Genomic DNA, 22509 nt, shown 5'->3' on the forward strand with positions numbered 1-22509 from the left:
TGGCTGCTTCTAATGTCAAGATTCAATGAAAATCTCAGCTTTGATGATACCATGAAAGAGAAGTCCTAGAAGTGCCCTGTAGAATGTACATTTATAGCTCCATGACAACCATGAAATGATTTTAGTGAAGTATTTAGTAAGCTGTGTCGCCTTCCAAAAAGGATTACTGCTAACTTACCGGTTATGATCTATTCCTTTGCTTGTAGCTTTACATACATTTGCATACAAGCAAGTTTTGAGCAGCAAAATGTTTTTTGCAGATATGTATTGTTAGAAAAGTCACTTGTATTACACCAACACACCAACATGCATATATGATTTTTCGTGTATGTAATTTATGACAGATGACAAATTAATACAGGCAGTAATCTTCTAACAATGTGAAAACAATATAAACATTCAAAAATAGGTGTAGGTAAGTCTAGTTCCATGCACTTTGGGATTATCAGGTTAAACTTTTTGAAGTTTTCCTTTCATTTATCATTATGTTTGTTACATTTTAACAAGGAGTTCCTTTCTGTATCACCTGTCGTGCCATGACCACAGACTGTTGGTAGCTACAACCAATCTGTATTTGGTCAAGATCTATCTCTACTCTTTTTTAAAAATCTTTGACAGTAAAGAGATATCCTACAGAAAAGGTATTTTTAATCACCAATCTTGAATTGTCCAGGCATGTTAGAGTAATGTGGTGATGAAAAATTGAGTTATTAAATCATTTTTTTCCCCTCAGTTTGAATTTACTTTTACAGCAACTAACGCATAAATTTGACTTTGGATTACATACAATATTAAATTCATGTATTTATCAACAATACTATACTAAAAGTAATGCTTTCAAATTTAAATGTTCATCTAAATGAGTAAATAGTTTTGTTTATTTTTTATTTATCTTGCACTTGCTAGATTAGGCCCCTTAAATCCTATTTTCCTTTTTATAGGAAATTTTTACACTGCCAAATAGTCTAACTGGTATGTCTGTTTTATAAAATGTTCCTCGAGTTGCATGAAGTGCTCTCCATGCTTCACTACATACACACTAATCAGAGAACCTTCTCAATGGATCTAGCAGGGGGACGGGCTGAAGCCGTGATTGACATGCATTCTGTCCAATCAGCTGCTTCCTTCTGGAAGACCCGGATGTAGTTCAGTCGCCTGTTCTCTGTGTTGTGTTGATTTCTAGAAAGAGGAGGAAAAGAAGACTTGACGTTGGGATTAACCTAAGCAGCCTTCTCAGTGCTATTGTGTCTGTTTCTGCCCTTTAATCAAAAGTCAAAGGTAAACGGTTGTTGATTTGTGGTTCTCAAATGTGTGTCCTGTAAAAAGAAACGATGTCAGAAAAGGACATGCGGATAGGAAGACACCCCCCGTAAAGTTAGCCTGTCTGAGTGTTTAGCTGCACTGCTAGTTAGCTGCAGTGCTAACGTCAACAAAACCATGCTACGTACACATATATGAATCCGTGCTGCGACATATCACCAATAAATGATTTGCAGTTTAGTGTTTCCGTTGCTGCTTGGTGTCGAATAGCGAAAATAGCCTTATTTGGCCCTTGACAGCTGCTGAGTCATTAGCTAGCTAACTTAACCGGCTGGCTAACTATTGTTGCCACCAAACTGAAACTGTCAACCAGGTAGTTAGTGAAGTTAACCTCCTGACTAATCGTTCAACAACTGTCCACAGTGATGCTTAAAGCTGTGTCATTTGGCCACCTAAATTACATTTGCGTAATGTAATATTGTAAGAAAATGCTAGAGAGTCTGTTAGCTTAAGTAAACTGTTAAGTTACAGCCAAGTCACACGTCGTTAGCAGGTTTTGGTTTCATTTAGTCTTTGCTTTGAGTTATTCGTGTGGAAGTGGCTTCATTTTCCTTTTACTTTCCCTTTCAGAAATTGGTGGCAACGTCTGAGTCAGTCAATGGGAAAAATCTAACAATGTTCAGCTTTGAGGGAGATTTCAAGACAAGACCCAAGGTATCTCTTGGAGGAGCAAGCAAGAAAGTAAGTGTTATTTGACACAACAGGGAACATGGAAGGAACTGAATCAGAAACAACATGTCTGCTATTCTTAGCAAACAAATAGTTCATTTTTTCACACATGTACACTGCAGGCCCAAAGTTTGGAATCAAGGTCACATTTGTACAGAAAAAGATCATAGTTTAATTTTTATACTTTGCAACAAAACAAGCACAATTAGTATCAAGAGTCACTCAATAGAATACATTTTAACTATAATTCTCAGGTATTTGTACTCTTGTTTCTTTACTCAGCTGTTTCTTTCTAGCCATTTCTGTGATAGTTTTAGAGATGTGGACACAGTTGAGATTTACTGGGATTTTTTGTTTGCAAACTCTCAAAAGCCAAAGCGCTAAAGTGAATAATGCAAACTGTGATTGCTTTTTACTTTTGAACCGAAGGTGTGACTCTTGCAAATCTTCTCAACTCTAAAACTAAGCCCTTCTTTTCTTCTGTTAACATTTATTCTGCAATTTCCTGGTAACATCAGTGTATACCTAAAGGTAAATTGAGGAAAATGGTGCATATCAATGGAAGCAAAGTCTGATCGTGCAGTAATTACATCCCTAAATTCATACTATTCCTACTGGTTTTTATTTTTGCTTTTTTGAGAAAGGCATTGTGAACAGAAACTTGAAGTTGCTTTCAAATTTCTGGCCTCTATTGGCCTTGCTTCCAAACATACACTGAGCTGTAGTGTATGTGTAGCAGAAATCATAAAGGATGCTTTTATTTGATGTATTTTAATGTTGTGTTTGCTTGTCAGGAGGAGAAAGCATCTCTTTTGCATCGCACTCAAGAGGAAAGACGAAAAAGAGAGGTACTGTCACTACATGTGTCTTTATGTCTGTTTTTAAGTGAAATAAAACTGAATGTTTGTCTTAAACAGTCTAAAATTAATATGTGGTTTAAGCACAAAGACTGCTCTATTCAATTGTTTGAGTTGGTTGGTTTTGTGGTCACTGAATTCATCAGCTTCTAAAATTGGTGTCTTTGTTCGTCACCTAGGATGAAAGAAAACGACTGAAGAATGCTATTATCATTCAATCCTACATACGTGGTTACCAGGACTTGAAACACCAGGTACGTGTGCAGTCATTATTCATTATTCACCCTCCTTTTGGTTTGATTCATTGTCTTTAAAAGCAATGATATGGCTCTATTTAGTGTTAGCTCTACCTTTAGCCTGTTGCTGAGTCAAATGGCAGCTTTTAAGGTGGAACAGCAATAGGACAAGAAATATCACATGCTATAGGTTTGTATTGGTAACTACTTAAACTTAATAGAAGTGGTAGTTGGATGTTGACTATTGTGACTGTAACTTATATCGTGTGAGATATGGCCTCACATTTCACTCTGGTGACATTGTGTCTGAGCAGACATGAGTCACTGTGGCATGCAGGGGGCTTTTGCATGGTGCAGTCTGATGTTCTAGCAAGTATTATATTTTTGATGACTTTGCTTGCAGTTGTAGTGGATGGAATGGGCATATTTAGCTTCAGAAGCTGAAAGTCCACCTTTTGTTTGAATGAAAATTTCAAATTTTGGCAGAGGGTGTTTAGAAATCATATTAGCAAGCCGGATGTTTAGTATTAATCTCTTATGTGGTTGATTTTTGTTTAGTTTTGCTGCCTTTAAATAGATTTTCAATAAGGAGTAGCCAGATGCATGGGGTCGCTTAATTCACAAGGTGTACTTTTTTTGCTTGCGATATTAGTCTCCTTTTTTTGCTTCCTTGGTCTCAGAGTCCTAAACTTCCCTCTGTAGTATTTTTTAAATGTTTTTCCAACTAACACACATTGAATGCCTGCAAAAAACCCCTAACCACAGCCTGTGTGGATAAGTGACAGCATTTCTGAACAACTGATTGTCTCATTTCAGTCTATATTTCTTTTCTTATTTGAAAAACATTTTGCTGTGTCTGTGCTTACACTAGGGAAAATTTGTCTCTAGCCACTGTGGCTAAAGTGCCAGAATTTTGTTTAGCCTCACTTTTTCGGTATCTGTACTGCGGCATGTGAAATTTTGAAAAAATGGAATCCTTTTCCTGCATTCTGGTGCATTTTGAGGCCAAAAATTCTGTTCAATATTGCTTCAGTTTATTTTTGTTCCTTTCATCAAATGGCATTTTTGCTGCTCGTGGCTCCCACATGGGGGGGGGGGTGGGGGGTAACTTTCCTTTTAGTGGCATTTATATTCACTCTAAAATAGTAATAATTTGGGGGGGTGGGTGGGTGAAGGTACGTCCTCGTATCCAGTTATGTGCAGGATCAAGACTCTTAGACTATTTAAAGAATATTTTCATGATAATCTTACCTCTCATGTGTTGTACAGTTGCCCAGCATTCACCATTTGTTGTACATATATTTTTATTAAAAAAATCAGTATCTTTCTATTTAAAATGATTTTTCAACTCTTCGATCGCCCTCTCCTTGTCCTCCTTGTTGTACGCCTTCCCGGGGTTAGTCCGAATCCTTTTTTCTGATTGGCTGAGATGAGACACGTCACAGTGTGCATCTATTAATGATCGGAAGCATTCAGGTCGTTCCGGTTATACTCGGTAGCGCTCTTCAGTAAAGGAGACGCAGTTTATTTTCTTTATCGCTCAGCAAATTACGAAAAAGTTGTAAGTTAACCCTTTTTTCACATTTATTAGGCAAAATTAGCTTCGCCACCGTGGCTAAACATGGTAAAAATAGCTTCGCCATCCTGAGGAAGGCTTCGCCTGTGGCGAAGTGGCGAATGGCTAGCGCAAGCACAGTATGTGGTAATAACACCTCTTAAGAGATAGTACTATTTTCATACTAGTTGGGCTCATGAAAATATAATCTCTGCCCTACTAGTCCCAAAAGGAAACCCCTAAATGCTGAACCATTTGTTTTTACACATGTAATTTTACATTTGGTTATAGTAACAGCATGTAACCTTTGGACTGTTTTTTCTCTCCAGTATGCCATTCAGAGGGCTAAGTTTGACGAGTGTGTCAGTAAGACACAGGCAGGAGGAGGTCAGCATGTCTTGGATGGTGCTGGTCTCTGCCTCTTATCAAGACAACTCATATTTTTCTACAGACAGAGTGTGGATGCACATAGATTGGTAAGAAAGCAAAATGTCTTTGATGCATTTCAGTCATAAATGTATTACGAGTTTCACAAACGCTTTGGTAACTAGTAGCTCTATGTGCCAAAGCCTAGTGCATATTCCAACACTGTGTTTTTTTGTGTGTTTATAAAGATATGGTTGTGCCAGAACCTGGTGAAACACAACAGTCAGTTTGTGAAGCTGTTGGTGGGTCCGCAGAAGCAGACATGTATGTTTCAGATCAAAAGGCTCTTAGGCTTTTGCTGCAGGTACAGTACTCTACTACTCAACTAGTAGTATTAGCTGGTGCTTGCATAAACAGACAACAAGCTGGTAGAATTTTTGACGAAGCTGAAGTTGCCATTATCTCACTGGTTGTTGTCTCTTGTCTTGCAGACTCCTGCAAAACTGCATGGATGACAGCTTAAATGTGGCAGTTCCCATGCGCATGCTAGAAATCTTTTCTTCAGAGAGAACCTATCTTCCTGTTATTCCAGATGCTAACTATGTAGCTTCATTACTCGAGCAGATTTTGCACTATATGGTACAGAAAGGTAAGGTCACAGTGGAGAGGACTGGTTGGTTTATTGCACATTTATTCATATATTGTATGAAGAGACATTGTTATGTATACAATATGTTTTTCTTAGACAAATTCATAATAACATCACTGCCCTATTTTTTCTTATTTGTTGTTTCGGCTGTGAATTTTTTTAGAATAAAATAAATTTCATGATTGGAAATTGTAGTCCTATTCCATAGTTTACTGACTTTGTCAAGCAATAATGGGTGTTCAGAGATAATGAATGATGTGTGTCAATATGAACTTGTCTGAAGTGTTTGAGTACTTTTATGTGTACATGGGCTGTTCCTTCTGTGACTGGTACCTGAGTGTTTACAGTGTTGTGCATAGGTCAAATACATCTCATAGCATTTACATTTTCACAGAAGTATGACTCATTTCTATGGCACTGTTTACATTTTTCATGCTTGTCAAAACATCTTGTTGAGTTTTAACATGTTTTTACGCCTAAGTAACCAGAAAAAGTGGCTTTGCTCTAAGATATTATCCTTGCTCATATTTTTATGCAGTCAGAACATTTTTGACAATCACTACTATTTTAAAGAATGAATTGCAGGTTGAGTTTCTTTAGTTTCCTAGTTTTGTTTCAGTGACTGCAATTAAGAGCATTTATTCTTTTTATATTTATGTTCAATATGTAATTGCATCACATGTAGCTGTTTTACAAAATTAACTGCTGCCTTCAATGACTGTTTGAATCTTCATTTCTCTTTCTCTGTGTGTCCTCTCATCAGGATACTACAGGTCGCTGTATATTCTTGTAAATCACAGGCTCCCTTCCAGTTTGGAGTACACTGATGCTCCCTCTATCCCTCTGGCAAGCACACTGTTGGAGCACATCCTCAAACCTCTGCACTTTACCTACTCCTCCTGCACAACAGGCGCAAGGTACAGCAAAAGAATAAAATGACCATTTGGGATTGATACCTTAACACAGAAAGGGAAAGGAGACTGCTGCTTAGAAATCGTACATACATGTATATTTTAATATGAATTTGCAAGTCCGACAGACTGTGTGTTTGTCTGTGGGAGCAATCGTGCATAATGTTTCAAAGACCCTAGATTATGCCTCGGGTATCCTTGCTTGGGTCACCCTTACGGATATCTCTGGCAAAAAATTATTTTCACTCGCTGAAAGGTAATTTCAAAAGAGTATCAAAATTATGATCGCCAAAGCAGACACATTTTCCAGATACAACTGGTATTAATTTTAAATGAACCCATTCAGTCCTAGGCTTTTCAACAAAAATGTTATCCTGGGAACGCACCCCAAATCATTTACTAAGAGTAATAACTAAAATGCCAGAATTAACTTATTTAGGCTCTATGGATCAAAGGTGCTTGGTAGAAGTTATGGACACTTTTTCTTTTGCCTTATCAAAACTGTAAATTAAAACAACTTTGACGCTATTGAACCTTAAAAGTTTCAACTGTAACTCCACCAAATATGAAATGAAGCAGTGCAATGTTACACCCATGCTAATCATCGTTATACTAGATTCACCATAATATGTTTTGTTTGTTATGCCACACTCAGCAGCTTTCTTCGAATGGTATTTTAATAAAAGGCATTGCATAGTGCTTGTACAGGAACCTTCAGGGTGGAAAAGATTAGATGACACATTAGAAGAAAAATTACATTTTGCACAACATCTACTAAAATATCTTTACCTTACCTTTGTTTCCTTCTTGTGTAGTGATTTGCAGTTGGTTTTGTTGTACAGCCTTTCACTGGAGGAGCAGATTGTGAATGTCCACTAATGACAGAAATGCTAGTACTCTACTGCAGAGTGAATATATATATATATATATATATATATATATATATATATACACACGTGGACAAAATTGTTGGTACCCCTCAGTTAAAGAAGGAAAAACCCACAATTCTCACTGAAATCACTTGAAACTCACAAAAGTAACAATAAATAAAAATTTATTGAAAATTAAATAATCAAAATCAGCCATCACTTTTGAATTGTTGATTAACATAATTATTAAAAAAAAACAAACTAATGAAATAGGGCTGGACAAAAATGATGGTACCCATAACTTAATATTTTGTTGCACAACCTTTTGAGGCAATCACTGCAATTAAACGATTTCTGTATTTGTCAATGAGCGTTCTGCAGCTGTCAACAGGTATTTTGGCCCACTCCTCATGAGCAAACAGCTCCAGTTGTCTCAGGTTTGATGGGTGTCTTCTCCAAATGGCATGTTTCAGCTCCTTCCACATATGTTCAATGGGATTCAGATCTGGGCTCATAGAAGGCCACTTTAGAATAGTCCAACGCTTTTCTCTCAGCCATTCTTGGGTGTTTTTGGCTGTGTGTTTTGGATCGTTGTCCTGTTGGAAGACCCATGACCTGCGACTGAGACCAAGCTTTCTGACACTAGGCAGCACATTTCTCTCCAGAATGCCTTGATAGTCTTCAGATTTCATCGTACCTTGCACACTTTCAAGACACCCTGTGCCAGATGCAGCAAAGCAGCCCCAAAACATTACTGAGCCTCCTCCATGTTTCACCGTAGGGACAGTGTTCTTTTCTCCGTATGCTTGGTTTTTGAGTCTATGAGCATAGAGTTGGTGTGCCTTACCAAAAAGCTCCAGTTTGGTCTCATCTGTCCAAAGGACATTCTCCCAGAAGCTTTGTGGCTTGTCAACATGCATTTTTGCAAATTCCAGTCTCGCTTTTTTATGAGTTTTTTCAGCAGTGGTGTCCTCCTTGGTCGTCTCCCATGAAGTCCACTTTGGCTCAAACAACGACCAATGGTGCGATCTGACACTGATGTACCTTGGCCTTGGAGTTCACCTTTAATTTCTTTGGAGGTTGCTCTGGGCTCTTTGGATACAATTCGAACGATCCGTCTCTTCAATTTGTCATCAATTTTCCTCTTGCGGCCACGTCCAGGGAGGTTGGCTACTGTCCCGTGGGTCTTGAACTTCTGAATAATATGAGCCACTGTTGTCACAGGAACTTCAAGCTGTTTAGAGATGGTCTTATAGCCTTTACCTTTAAGATGTTTGTCTATAATTTTTTTTCGGATGTCCTGGGACAATTCTCTCCTTCGCTTTCTGTTGTCCATGTTCAGTGTGGTACACACCTTTTCACCAAACAGCAGGGTGACTACTTGTCTCCCTTTAAATAGGCAGACTGACTGATTATGAGTTTGGAAACACCTGTGATGTCAATTAAATGACACACCTGAGTTAATCATGTCACTCTGGTCAAATAGTTTTCAATCTTTTATAGAGGTACCATCATTTTTGTCCAGGCCTGTTTCATTAGTTTGTTTTTTTAAATAATTATGTTAATCAACAATTCAAAAGTAATGGCTGTTTTTGATTATTTAATTTTCAATAAATTTTTATTTATTGTTACTTTTGTGAGTTTCAAGTGATTTCAGTGAGAATTGTGGGTTTTTCCTTCTTTAACTGAGGGGTACCAACAATTTTGTCCATGTGCGTATATAGACATGATAAGAATTTACGGAAGAGTTTGTGTCAAAAGTTATGCATATCTGAAGACCTCCTGGTAATAGAGTAAACAGTGCAGAAGATAACTGCATAGTAGCATGAACAGAAGATCTTTGTCTCTCGTGAGTTCTTTTAAAATCATCCATTAAACCGATCAGACAAAATACAGCAGTTTTTTGTCCTCTCTAGTCAGTGGTGAAGCTGTAATTGCTTCAGAGACCAATTTACAACAAGCCATAAAAGTCCCCCAGACTCGCTCGCTTGCTAGAGTGCAGAATATCAGGCTGTTTGCCCTCACTTTGGGACATTCTTAATAACAAACGACAAGAAGACTTCTTTTCTTCTTTGAAGAAAAGCAAGGCGTGAGTGAGAGAAACTTGTGTACACACTGACTCTAACATCTAATTATCTGACTTGGCCCACCAGATGTGTGTGACTGGGCTACACAAAGCAGCTCTGTTTGGAGAGACAATATTGGAGAACTCACGCAGCAGAAAGAGCAGGGTGATGTTAAAACAACCCGCCCTCTTAGCTTGTTTCTCTATGAACAAACAGTGTTGTGAAAAATATCGTCATACCCTTCTCAAGCAGCACATTGATGTCCTATTTGTATGTTGTCTTACAGGCAGTTTGTATTTGCGGCTTTTACCGAGGAGTTCATCTCTGCGCCATTTACTGAGCAGATCTTTCACTTCTTTATCCCGGCACTGTCGGATTTCCGTCACTCATTCCCATTCGAGGCCTTCCTGAGCTCCCTTAAGGCCACGATTGACTCTTCCTCAGCAGCACAGAGCCAGGCACCGTGGCTGTTTTATTTCGTCCTCTCTGCAGGGGAGAACTGCTTAGGTGAGTGGCAAAGTTTCAAGCTTTCCACACAGGCCAATATGTCTGTTTGTTCTGCACCTTTCCTGTTTCTACCGTGTGGTGATGAGAGTGATTTATAGATGAATGCGTACAGTAACGATGGGTGCGTGTTGGCAGGCTCACTATCAGAGGAGGGTCTCCTGCTGTATCTCCGGGCTCTGCAGACGCTGCTGCCACTGCTGCCTGTGTCAGAAAGCAGCAGCAGGCCAGAAGTGACCAGCGACTCAGAAGATGATGATGATGCTGGCATCCACCCGTTACCCATGCAGGTGCGATCGCCATATACATAGACACTTCCCGTATGAACACATAAACTGGTTAAAGCATTATACCAAGTTAAGTTTAGAGCAAACTAGTATCATTGATTTATCAGGTTCATATGAGTGTTTTATTCAGCTTTTGATGTTGTTATGTAAGAGGTGCCAGTGCTGATGAGGCTAAGGAGGTGACTTAAACTTAAATAGAGAAGGATTTCTTCTGACATTACAATTTTTGACAAAAGGAGCACACATTAAGCAACATTTTGCTTTTATTTCCACCCTCAAAATGCAAGCAAAACTTGCTTTTGTTGTGACTTACATTACAAAGACATAAAATAAATTGGCGTGATGAACATTTACTGAGCTTAAATCCTACTCCTCTTATTTAATTATTAATTTATATTAAAGTTCTAAAACTGTAATGCAAGGTTTATCCATTTTTCTATCCAAATAGCACTCCTTATATCAGTAACTATAACAAATCAATAGTAACTTACAGTCAAGGGAGTTTACCTCACAGCTCAGTTTGAATACACCGCAAGAAGGCGTTGTCTGTGTAATAATAGATTAATTATATTTTACTGTATTTTCCATCAACACACTGTTGCGTATCTCCAAACCACAGCGCAGACAGAACAGTTGCAACCAACGGTTACCAGTGTCAGTGTAGCGAAGAATGCTGGCCTGAAGCCTCACTGTAAATATCCTGAAATAGAAATGTGCTCTTTAGGCCTGCAATATAGTGCCATATTGATATTATGCCCTTTCATAATGACTTGCAAGTAATATATGGCACCTCTGCTGGTCCCAAATGCACAAATACACGTAATCGCTCTGATCTGTACCTGGTTGGGCATCCTGGATCTCGGATAAGGGCCTTGTAATCAAAATGTAATGCAATTACATTTCGACTGGGCGGACAAGTTGTCATATTCTCAGTAATAGAGTGAGACATAGTGAGGAAGGTAAATAACCCAAATAAAGGGTCATGATTATGTGCCGCCGAAACAAAGAAATACAAAATAATGAACCATATCTCTATGATAGACTAATGTGGAACTTTTCTCTCTGTTGCATGCTTGTAAACAACATCTGTTTGCGTCTCTGCTAGGATGACAGCCGAATTTCTGTGCAGCTGATAACGGAGGAGTGTGTCCACAAGCTGGACACCAAGCAGCAGACTAACGCCCTGCTGAACCTGGTGTGGCGGGATTCAGCCAGTGAGGAGGTTTTCACCATGATGGCATCCATCTGTCACACGCTGATGGTGCAGCATCGCCTCATGGTGCCGAAAGTCAGGTACTAGAGGAGATGGACCCCAAACGCCTTAAGATACAACACAGGTTTTTTTCATTTCACCGTAAGGTCATTATGGAAACCTGCATTCATCAAGTTAGTGGAGACTTAAGTAACATCCCATGATTCCAGCCAGTTGTTTTTGGTATTAAAATCTGCTAACTCTGAATCAAAACGTAACATGAAAATAAATTTAAAGCCTTTCCATTTTTTTTATTAGATGTCATAACATTTTACACGTCTTGTCGAGTTCAGCCTTGCATTCAGAGAGTTTGTTTACACACCTACCTGATTGAGAGGAAAACTGTGTCTTTATGTGTTTCCGCGCTGTAAGCAGTAATGTAAATAACGGTGAAGTGAGGCAGGCAGGCAGTTCTCAACGGTCCGCACCCACCGGCATTTACAACCGGCGGAGGAAGCAGGGATGTCAGGGAAGCTGTCAGTTCTGGATGAGGGCAATTACCGCTTCTCAGGTTGATTGCATTAGGGCCAGGATGTCAGAGGTAGTGCAGGGGGCTGGATGGTGCATTGACTGGCAGGAGGTGATCTAGACTGAGCTTCATGGATGGTCAACCTGCTCTAGTTAATTACCAGTGGGAAGCCAGTTGCTGTCATGTCATTTGAACGTGAGGGTGGGGATGCGGATTATAAACATTCATATCATGTTCACCACTGTATTTTATTAGATATTTATTATTTATTGTTCCTTCTAAAGCCTTACCGTACCACAAACCATGCATATGAGAATACATGTAAAGTAGTTTCTTCTGTTGTAAAAAGTGTGCATTTGCAGCTGCAGTCCATTTGTCGACTAGCAAATTTACACTATTGCTTGCAAAATGGCTGAGTAGAATTAAGAAGAGTTTTGGTTTTTATCTCCACATTCCTCTTATTTTTTAACAGCTTCCTCCTTCTCTCCGCTTTTACCATAAATCCCGTCCTTCATCTTCCATCATTATTGGATATCTGTACAAAATAATTAGCTCACTGAGAAAGATTAATCACTGCAGGAGTGGACGGGATAGCTTTACAAGAGGCTAAGGGGAGCAAATTGCATCCCGGCCTTGATTTACTGCTCGTACAGCAAAAAAAAAAAAAAGAGAGAGAGAGAGAGAGGCTGGCCAGTCGTCCAGCCAGCCCAGCACACTGCCTTTTCAATAAATATGTAAAATGTCTCATGAAGCTGCACTGTGCCTGCTGTTTTTAACCGTTGGGTGACTTAAAAGCAGACTGAGACCAAAATAGAAGTGTGATTGATTTGCTAATTACACCTTTCCCTGGTTTGTTCTAGAGAGTATGCTGTAATTTCTCTTTAATTGTGAGGGTTGGATATTTGGTGTAATTCTGCTTTGATCGTTTGGTTGCACCCAGTGTAGCACCCTGTTGCTAACGGGGTCGCTCTGATGAAAGTCACCTTCATTTGCTTTTGAAAGGTTGCTGTGATTTTTGTGTTGTCGTGATATAATGATGTTAATACAGAAGCCCGCAAAACAAATGTGTATTTAGGTGGAAGCTCATTCAGGCTTCATGCTATCAGATCTGACCTGTGCTCGGCTCTTGTTTTATTTATTTATTATTATTTTTCTGCTGAATAGAGATTCTTTCGTTACCACAGAATGAAATGATCCGGGCATTATTCATCAAGCAGCTTTTCACACACACACACATGTACTCTCAACCCCTTTTGATGTCTTGACTTTGTTTATTAGCGGTTCATTCCATGATTGAAATGGGGGTTTGGGTTCTCTCGGGCTGTAAATCAGCATGTCAGCTGGCATTTAGTGCTTTGTTTCCCATTTCAATCAAACACCCCGCATCACTTGTTATGAGCCCACAGCACTGCTCCTCGCTTCTCTCCTGAGCCTTGTTGTGCTGACAGATGGCCGGTGCTCGGCTCAAACCATTTTTTCAGGCCATATTGAGGTTTCTCTGACAGTCTGCTCCTAATGTTCATTCCCATTTTGGGATTTTTGAATGGGTTTTGGTAGATTGGTTGGTGGAATTGGAATTTGAACGTTGACATCGAGGTGAGAATATTCGACAAATACAGGATTTCCTTTTTCCCTCTCGTTCTTCGCGCTTTTTCTCCGTTGACCTCTACTCCTCTCTGCTGCTGTGAATACATGATGCTGCCCTATTAAAGGCAGGCATCCTTATAGGTGTCAGGGCTGTCACTCTGAGACAAGGGCCTATTATATGCAAAGGCACTTTATTTTGCTTTTTAGCTTACTTACCACATTATTGTCACCTGTACTTACCCTCTGTGTCAAAAGCCATGCAATTTAGGAGTATACACAAACACACACACACTTGAACAAAGAGCACCTTCACACCTTGGTGCCATTGCCCGTTCAGTGCGGGCCGGCTATAGCAAGGTATGTGGGCCCTCTTCGGTGTTATCATGTAATTCACTGTGAGTGCGGAAGCATGCTGGTGCTGCAGGGTCACAGCGAGGACCAGGTTTCCCCTCCTCCTATGTCCTCCATTGTCTTGCTCCCCTCGCCATTAAGTTAAATGGGGCTCCAGCAGGAAGCCAGAGGGCTGTTTATGACCCGGGCTGGGCACCCTCGCCAGCAACTAGTTTACTAATGGAAGGTGCCTCGCCTAAATAAAGCTTAATGGCTCATTTAATCTCCTTTTGGCCCTGACGAGGTATAAAAGGAGAGAAAGGCCAAGAAAATTCTATGAGGGAAATGTTGGTTAACGGTGTCATTTATTTTTTTCCCTCCTTTTCCTTTGTGTCCTCTGATTAACAGGGCAAAGTTAACAATCGCAGCATCGCAGACAGATTGGCGGAGAGTAATTTTATTGTTCTTCACACTGATTGTGTCATTTGATTGAAATGTCTCTCGAACTCATGTCATCTTCATTCTTGTTAATAAGAGATATAATCAAAATGCATGTTTGTGTTTTGTGTGTCTCTGCTTCTGTTTTTTTTTTTTGCAGACTTTTGTACAGTTTAGCTTTTAATGCACGCTTCCTGAGGCATCTCTGGCACCTGATAACTTCCATGACAACAAAAATGATCACTGGGTGAGCGACTTTAGTATCGATTATCAGCCTATGTGTTTGTATCTCATACACGTTCATGCCTATGTATAGCATATTTCTGCTTGTCTACATACACTGTGTGGCTTACGGTTGGTGTCTACCTTTCTGTATCTCCCTCCTTAGCTCTATGGTGCCGCTGCTGCAGCTGATCTCACGAGGGTCCCCAATGTCATTCGAGGACTCCAACCGCATCATTCCCCTCTTCTATCTCTTCAGCTCTCTCTTCAGCCACTCTCTTATCTCCGTGCATGACAGCGAGTTTTTGGGCATGAAATGGAAGGTAGTAGACATATCCATCTGTTTGTCTTACAAAAATATAAAGTAGCTATCACTGGTGTGCTTCCCTGCAGCATTTCTTTGATGAATGAATACATTAGATTTTATGTCTGACTAGCAAACATCTCCCCCAGGAGCTGCTTATCACATTCATCGATAATCTCCCTCGTCCCATATTTGGTGCTCGTAGAATAATAATATATCGTTGTGTTTCTCTGTATTCATTCTTGCCACCATGTAAATGTGGAGATCGATATCTGCAAAAGACAGTGAATACATTCTCCCGCTCAACAGGTCAGACACAGTCATCCATGATGCCCTTCACGCTGTCAGAGCTGGTGACTTTGTCTCGTTGCCTGAGAGATGCGTGTCTGGGCATCATCAAGCTGGCCTACCCGGAGACCAAAACCGAGCACAGAGAGGAGTACATGGCTGCCTTCCGTAGTGTGGGCGTCAAGACGAACACCGAGGTTCAGCAGCGTATCCAGGCCGAGCAGAAGCGCTGGGTTCAGCTCTTCAAGGTAAGATCTACAGTGCTGTATAAACATTGCAGCTGAGTGTGCATCAGTTATTCTTTCATGTTTGTTTTGTAAATGCATCTGCCTTCTTCCTTCCACCATATATACATGTGCCAATGTTAATAAAGCAAGCTTCCACAAAATCATTCAGTATCAAGAAATGGCAAAAAGTACCAATGAATCAAAATGAAAAACTTTCAAACTTTCCACTGTTTGACATTTCTACCGTTCATCTGTCTCTCACTTTCACTCTCACTTTTGTGGGAGTGCTCCAAAAGCTGCAATTCCTCTACACGTCTGCTCATATTCAAAACATTCAGCTTCAACCCACAAAGGCCTGTGAAGAAGAGAATCCTCCTAGTTCTCTGACCTCATTCTTATGGAAACATTTCACTACATGTAGCATATAAAACAATCCCATTTTCCAAATGTTTACAGATAAATCACTAGGCATTGTCCTCAAGCACCATTGTATCATAGGCATGAGATGTTTGATAAAGAGCTTGAACATCTAGTAGAACTTAAGAATGAGAAGAATTAGCACAAAATCGAAAATCGAAAAATTTGAGTATGTAGCACAGATCATGGTCTTTTTTTGCAACACTGTCTTCTATAGTAAATCATACTATTTTGTGGCTTGGATATAAAAAATATTTTACCCGACTTGCGTAGAATAATGCTGAATGTGTCTCATTGTTTGCCATTGATATCTAATGTTGCAAACCATGATTCGCAGATTGGTAACACGTGTGCTTGTTGTGTAGTCCCCCTGTGCACTGAGGCAGAGTGGTCTAATGCTTGTCTGGGTTAGTGGAAGTGAAGCATGTATGCATGAACAGGCAAAGACAAGACGGAGCGCCCTGCAGGTCATCCATTGGTTATTTACCCAGAGCTAATGAGGCAGAAAACAGCATTAACTTAATTCTCCTCTCATTCCACGTCTCCCCTTTCATTTCTCCTCCTTCCTCTCCTCCTTTCACTATCAAGGAAACGGTACTTTAGCGGCTTTGTTCTTGGCTGTGATTTGAAAGTGAACACTGGCGTTCTGTGAAAGGTGGCAAATACGCGAAGAGCACGTCTAGAATTTTCATAAAAGATCTGCTCAAAGGCCTCTTGTCAGCTAAAACGACCCATTAAAGAAGTGGGGAGCAGGGGAAATGCATTTTCCAAATTGAACGGTGGGATTTACAGTCGGTTTAACGCTGCTGACCCCTAACACGCTAATGTTTGGTTCGTGTCATCAGCCGTCCCTCCCCATCTTTTATCACCTCCATTGTCGAGCTATCTATTTAATTGAAAGAAGTTAATTGAATGAAAATGATCAACTAAGCTTGTATTAATATTGCTAATGGAACTTTCTTCTTGGCCATGTTTGGAGAACGATGTCACGCTGGAGTTTGGGAAAGGCCCATTAAGGTTTGCACTTAACCCGATGGGCTAATTAAGGAATGCTTATTCATTCCCAGAGTCAGGGGGTAGGTCTGCTCCAAACCCATCGCCACAGGCATTTTACAGCATTTTGCACTTGCCATTATTGCGGACTCTAGTTGCCTCCCGGTGATTGGCCAAGATTGATTGTCGCTCTATGAAAATGACGTGCTTTAGAAAAGAACATTTCGATTGAAATAAGCTAGCTGCAGTATCATATGGAAATTGAACGGCTGTAACTATTATGGTGGACATATCACATCTCCATGCAGTGACATGCATGAAAATATCCAGTGGCTGTCTGGAACCTGCCATAGCAACAGGAGAGCCTGTTATGAACAACTGAAAGCTGCTGAAATGTTTGCCAATGAAGCCTGTTACTCTGCAGATATTCGTCCCAATCTGTCACTTTTGACTGACATTCTCATCAGACATTGTATTTTCATATTGGCACACACTGTTTGTGAAAAAAAACGGCTTTTCCTTTTTGTGAAACAGTCTTTTAATTGATGCTTTTTACTAATCAGATTTATTGTTTAGCCTTTTAGAGCTTCACTCAAATAGACAAAGGTTCAGAAAAGCAACAGCTAACCTCCTCAGAGCCAAGAAATGCCTCTGTTCAGGTTACAAAGTGACAGCCTTACATCAGAGTTAAATATAATTGTAACCATTAGCCTTCTGCAGGCCAGGAGAAAGCCACGCTTGTACTTGCCGCACTGTGAACCAATGCTTTCTGCCTTTTGCATTCTCTGCTCGATGGCTGATGTCAGCAGACCTCGCTAGTAATTAACAGGGCTGGACATTGAGGGACGGCGCAGGTCGTTTTTCTTTTATACTCCCTATAAATGGCGCACTAATGGCTAAATTCTCAAATTGCTTTTTTTTCCTCTCTGAGAGAAGGCACCTCATCCTGTTGAACAGCCTATTCACGAAAACCTCTCTTCATCAGTCTTTTGTTCTCCACCATGAATCGTACTTGAAATATGCTTTTTATGTATTTTGTGAGAATAATGCCAGAGTTAAATATGTTAATGTGACACGTGCATGCATGTTCCTGTCTGTGTATTTGATCTACAATCCAGGTCATCACTAACTTGGTGAAAATGGTGAAAGCTCGCGACATCAGACGACCCTTCTGTCCAGCAGGTCACTGGCTCTCTGAGGAGGTCAACATCAGAGCTGATAAGGTGCTCAACTGTCAACACAACTGTTTAGTTTTTAACTTACTGTTAATTTTTGCGTGTGAAATTAACATCAAGTTTAGGCGTTACTCTGAAAAGAAATGTCCATGAATTAAACACCTGAAAATGTGGAGCTGTGTCCTCAAAGCTGTGGCTGAAGTCTTTGAAAAAGCAGGACTAAAAATAAATGAAAAGGCTATTTACAGCGCATTTCAGATAAGGGAGGTGAATGCATATTTAGAGGAAGGTGGAGTTCTTTTGTAAACATTGGCCTGTTTTTTTTTTCCACCAGAGAAGAACGTAGCTTCAAGGAATGGAAACAGGAGCGCCACACTTCTTACTAGCCCTCTTATTTCATAAAGTAGTCATAATGTTTTAGTTGTTCAAACAGAATGTTATGAAGTGCTTTGCAAAAACTCAGTTAAAATAATTTAGTGAAAATAACTAATAATATCACATCAGTACAAGGAAGCACAGTTTTTAAAGCAACACTGATCCAGTGAAAAGCTCTGACAGTAGGTTTTTTATTTTGCTAGGAAGATGCTCAGAGCTTTGGGATCGTAAAGCACCCCTTATCTAAATCTAAACCAAAGACAAAGGCAGAAAGAGCTTTATATTTTTCATTCCCTGCCTCTTTTCTCTCCAGGTCACCCAGCTGTATGTCCCATCTGCAAGACATGTGTGGAGAGCACGAAGGATGGGCCGCATTGGGCCGCTTCAGTCAACACTTGACGGTAGTAGAATCTGTGTTGATGTGGGTTTTTTTACATCTGAGCATGATGTTGTGCTTTACAAAGATGTAATATCTCAAATTGTCGATGGGATATTTTCTTGTTAACTGTGCAAAAATGAACACACCTTCTTGAGCTTATGATACTCTTTGCTCTTTAAGCATCAAAATTAAGTCCTTGTAGTTTTTATCTGATTTTAATATGCCTGCAAAACATTTAAATCCATTAGACTAATTGCCCTTTGCATTTATTCTGGCCTTTAAAAATGCATGGGTTAGTTATGTCTTAGAGTTTAGAATTGCCTATTGTGCATTTGTAATCAACTGAAACTCCTGGACTTTTTTTTTTTTTTTTAATCCCCGTACTGTATTTAATGTACATCACAGTGCTACTGCATTGGCATTTGGCAGTGGATGAAAATTCAGAATCATATAATGCTTGTGTCAGCTTGATACATAGCCCACAAAATCACAGTAATTGCTGTCCAAAGTCACCTTCGCTGTGTTTGTTTTTCATGTTCTATAGAGCTGTGCATTGATATTTTATCCCATAAGAAAAGCTACGAGTCAGTTCACTAGTCTACAGGAGATGAAGAACAAAGATAAATAAGTATAAATAAGTGAAGTTATTCCTTGATATTGAAGCAGATTCTTAACCTCATATCACAGGGAATACCTAAGAAAAAACATTAACCTTCCCCATTCCTACCAAGATATATTAACCGCGTTTTCTCTTCATTGACTTAATTAGACACTCAGAGGAAAATAGACTGACGCAGGCAGGGCTACATCACGCTCACTTTGAGCCATCCCAGGTTTCTGTGAAGTATGGTGTGAAAACAAGCTGATAACAATGTGTGTATGATCTACCTAATGCCACTCAGAGGCTGTATGGGATAAATTCAATTAGTGTGAAAGTACCTGATGAACTCAGCCACATCTGGTCCATGTGTTTGTCTGGCCTTTTCTCATTTCCTTAAATGGACAGGCCCGTGGCTGATGAATGAGCAACGTATTGACCACTCCGAGGCCATATTTCTCCTCAAAGATGGAAACCTGATGGGAAAATGCAGATCAGATTGACTAATTGAGCAGAATAATTGAGCTGCAGTGGACACAGCTGATCAGGGTGAAGAGCGGTTTAGCTATTGTGGCAGTTTTTTTTTTTTGTGGGCTAAACAGTCCAAACCCTGAGTTTAATACAAAACAAACATCAGCTTAATGGATACAGCCCTGCAGGTGGACGGGCAGCTCACAGTTGGGTTAATTAAAAGGGTAATTAAAAGCCTGTAAGATGGAAATGTCTTTAATGGTTGGCCTGTAAACTGTAGACTGAGTCTTAATCACAGTGCTTAGCAGTGAGGAGTGATAATGTTGGATGAGTGTCAGGGACAGAGGATAACTGATGTTGCAAAATATTCACCAGTCAAGGTTGTAAATTGCTACCAGATTCAGACATTATGATTTGACACTGCAAAAGAGAAGACAGAGGACTTTTTTAGACTAAAATATCACATAATTGGTGTATTTTCAGTGATTAGAATGAAATAAAAGAGATTAATTGCAGTGGACATCCCGTTTGTGAGTCATCTAACTTATTTTCACTGTCAAAAAAAGTAGATGTTCTGTTGCACAGTCTTTAAATTCCATATCTCAGTATCAAAATTCAATAGTGTGACATGAGTTAAAGGGTAGATCTGAGTTAGTGCATGTAGTCTATTAAGATATTACCAGATAATTGAAAATATGCTAATGTGGCAACCAGATGATCAAAAGCATTCTGATGAAGAATTTTGTGTTTATTTATGCTGTGAATCTTAAAATATGTTCATGAAAAAAATGAACTTTGAGAAGATTCCTGTTGGGATCAACAGTTTTGTGGCTCAAAAGTGTTTCTAGACCCAAGTTGAAATCATGAAGAAAATGTCTGATTGTCAAGCAAATGATTAAATGTCGCACACTGTGTCTGTTTCTGCAGTTGGGTCAGAGCCTCCACAGCTGTCTGTGTCCGAAGAGAGACATCTGGCCATCCTCACAGAGCTGCCGTTTGTGGTTCCCTTTGAGGAGCGAGTGAAGGTACTCTGTCTGTCTCACGCAAACCTGCAGCATAAGATTTAGTGTTTTAAATTGTGTCTTAAGTGTCTCTCTGGTATGAAAATTCTTTTGTGTATGCTAGTATGCTTTTAAGACTATTTTGGAAGTGGAATGGCTGCAGAGCTGTTGTTCTATTATTTATTCTATTACACTCACACTGTGGGTGACAACATGATATACAGCAGTGTGTGGCTTTGCACAATCTTCATTTTAGATCTAATGTGTGACTGAATTTTGAGTCACAGTATTGATAGAAAGTATGCAGTCACACGTCATAAATTAGCATTATTTGTTTTATTTAATGCTTGTGGGTGACAACAGTAATAATCAATTCATTTTGAATTAATCACAGGATTTTTGGCTTAGAAATCAGTGTCCCTGTTAGAACCCTCACTCTCAGCATACATACAGCAAACTGCGCATTTTATAACTGGAAGGATTTGCCACTGACCCTGCCACCGGGTTTACATCTGCCTTGTAGATCTTCCAGAGGTTAATCTATGCTGACAAACGGGACGTGCAGGGGGACGGGCCATTCCCTGATGGCATCAATGTCACCATCAGACGCAACTACATCTATGAAGACGCCTACGATAAACTCTCTCCAGAAAACGGTACGGCTTGCACTTCAATTCCATTTAAATATTAGTCTGTTGGCTTGAGCATGTGAGGGCGAAACACTTCAGATCATGTTGTCCGGTGAATGTGCTCTTCCTGCCGTCTCATTTCCTGCATTTAACTCAAGATGACGAGCACAAGAGGAGAGGAAGCATGTTGACGCTGCCACTGAAACTCTTGTTATGCTCTATAAAATCTTAATACTGAGGACCAAGGTTCCGGTTAGCGTTAAAGATGAAGGTTAGCCCTCTCCTTGTGCAGAGTATTGAATTTCAGTAAAGCATAATTGTGGTTCCGATTATTATAATGGATCACATAAAAGCAGAATCAATTATTTTAAGTCACCTCTTTTGTGTTTGAATTTGAAAGGGCACTTCAGTAGGGGCAATCTGATTAAAAAGAGTAGTAGGAGACCTGAACTGAAAACATGATCTATATCATTTATGTGTCTATAAGTTATAGCTGCCTTGATTTATCACTGTACATTAATTATTCTGAGAGATGACCTCTTATAGAATTTGATTTGAATATTCTGCAGGTCAAGCTTTCTTGAAAAATATGTCTGTTAGGTAAAAACAACATAATACACTACACTTACAATGAATTTCTATATATTTTTAGGCACCTTTTCTGTTTACAGCACAGGTTCCTAAACTTTTACTTTAACCCTTACAGCTTAAGGTGAATAAGAGGGTTTAAAACAGCTATACTGGAGGGTATAAAGGATCTCTGGGGCAGTGGTTCTCAACCCTGTTCCTGAGGACCCCATGTCCTGCATGTTTTAGATGCGTCCCTGCTCCAACACACCTGATTCAAATGATCAGCTCGTCATCAGGCTTCTGCAGAGGCTTGCTGACGAGCTGATCATTTGAATCAGGTGTGTTGGAGCAGGGAAGCATCTAAAACATGCAGGACATGGGGTCCTGAGGAACAGGGTTGAGAACCACTGCTCTGGGGAAAGCACTACCCTCTGCAGACTTTCTGTGAAAAGTTACAACAAATTAAAGTTGTATTACAACAGATGAATGCAAACC

At 39.8% G+C, this 22509-nt stretch overlaps 1 protein-coding gene across 1 annotated transcript in view; it reads left to right on the forward strand.

Moving 5' to 3' along the window:
- Positions 1–1141: 1141 nt before the first annotated feature.
- The window catches only part of ube3c (ubiquitin protein ligase E3C), a 31616-nt gene continuing 10248 nt past the window's right edge, over positions 1142–22509 (forward strand). The window contains 19 exon segments of the mRNA XM_022206925.2: positions 1142–1278; positions 1891–2001; positions 2784–2837; positions 3026–3100; positions 4967–5113; positions 5252–5367; positions 5495–5652; positions 6416–6569; positions 9785–10005; positions 10141–10292; positions 11395–11582; positions 14526–14612; positions 14754–14887; positions 14890–14910; positions 15201–15427; positions 17935–18039; positions 18680–18767; positions 20742–20839; positions 21339–21471. Coding sequence (XP_022062617.2) covers positions 1936–2001; positions 2784–2837; positions 3026–3100; positions 4967–5113; positions 5252–5367; positions 5495–5652; positions 6416–6569; positions 9785–10005; positions 10141–10292; positions 11395–11582; positions 14526–14612; positions 14754–14887; positions 14890–14910; positions 15201–15427; positions 17935–18039; positions 18680–18767; positions 20742–20839; positions 21339–21471 — 2224 coding nt within the window. The 5' untranslated portion in view covers positions 1142–1278; positions 1891–1935.

This window comes from Acanthochromis polyacanthus, chromosome 20 (assembly GCF_021347895.1).
Source record: "Acanthochromis polyacanthus isolate Apoly-LR-REF ecotype Palm Island chromosome 20, KAUST_Apoly_ChrSc, whole genome shotgun sequence".
NCBI lineage: Eukaryota > Metazoa > Chordata > Actinopteri > Pomacentridae > Acanthochromis > Acanthochromis polyacanthus.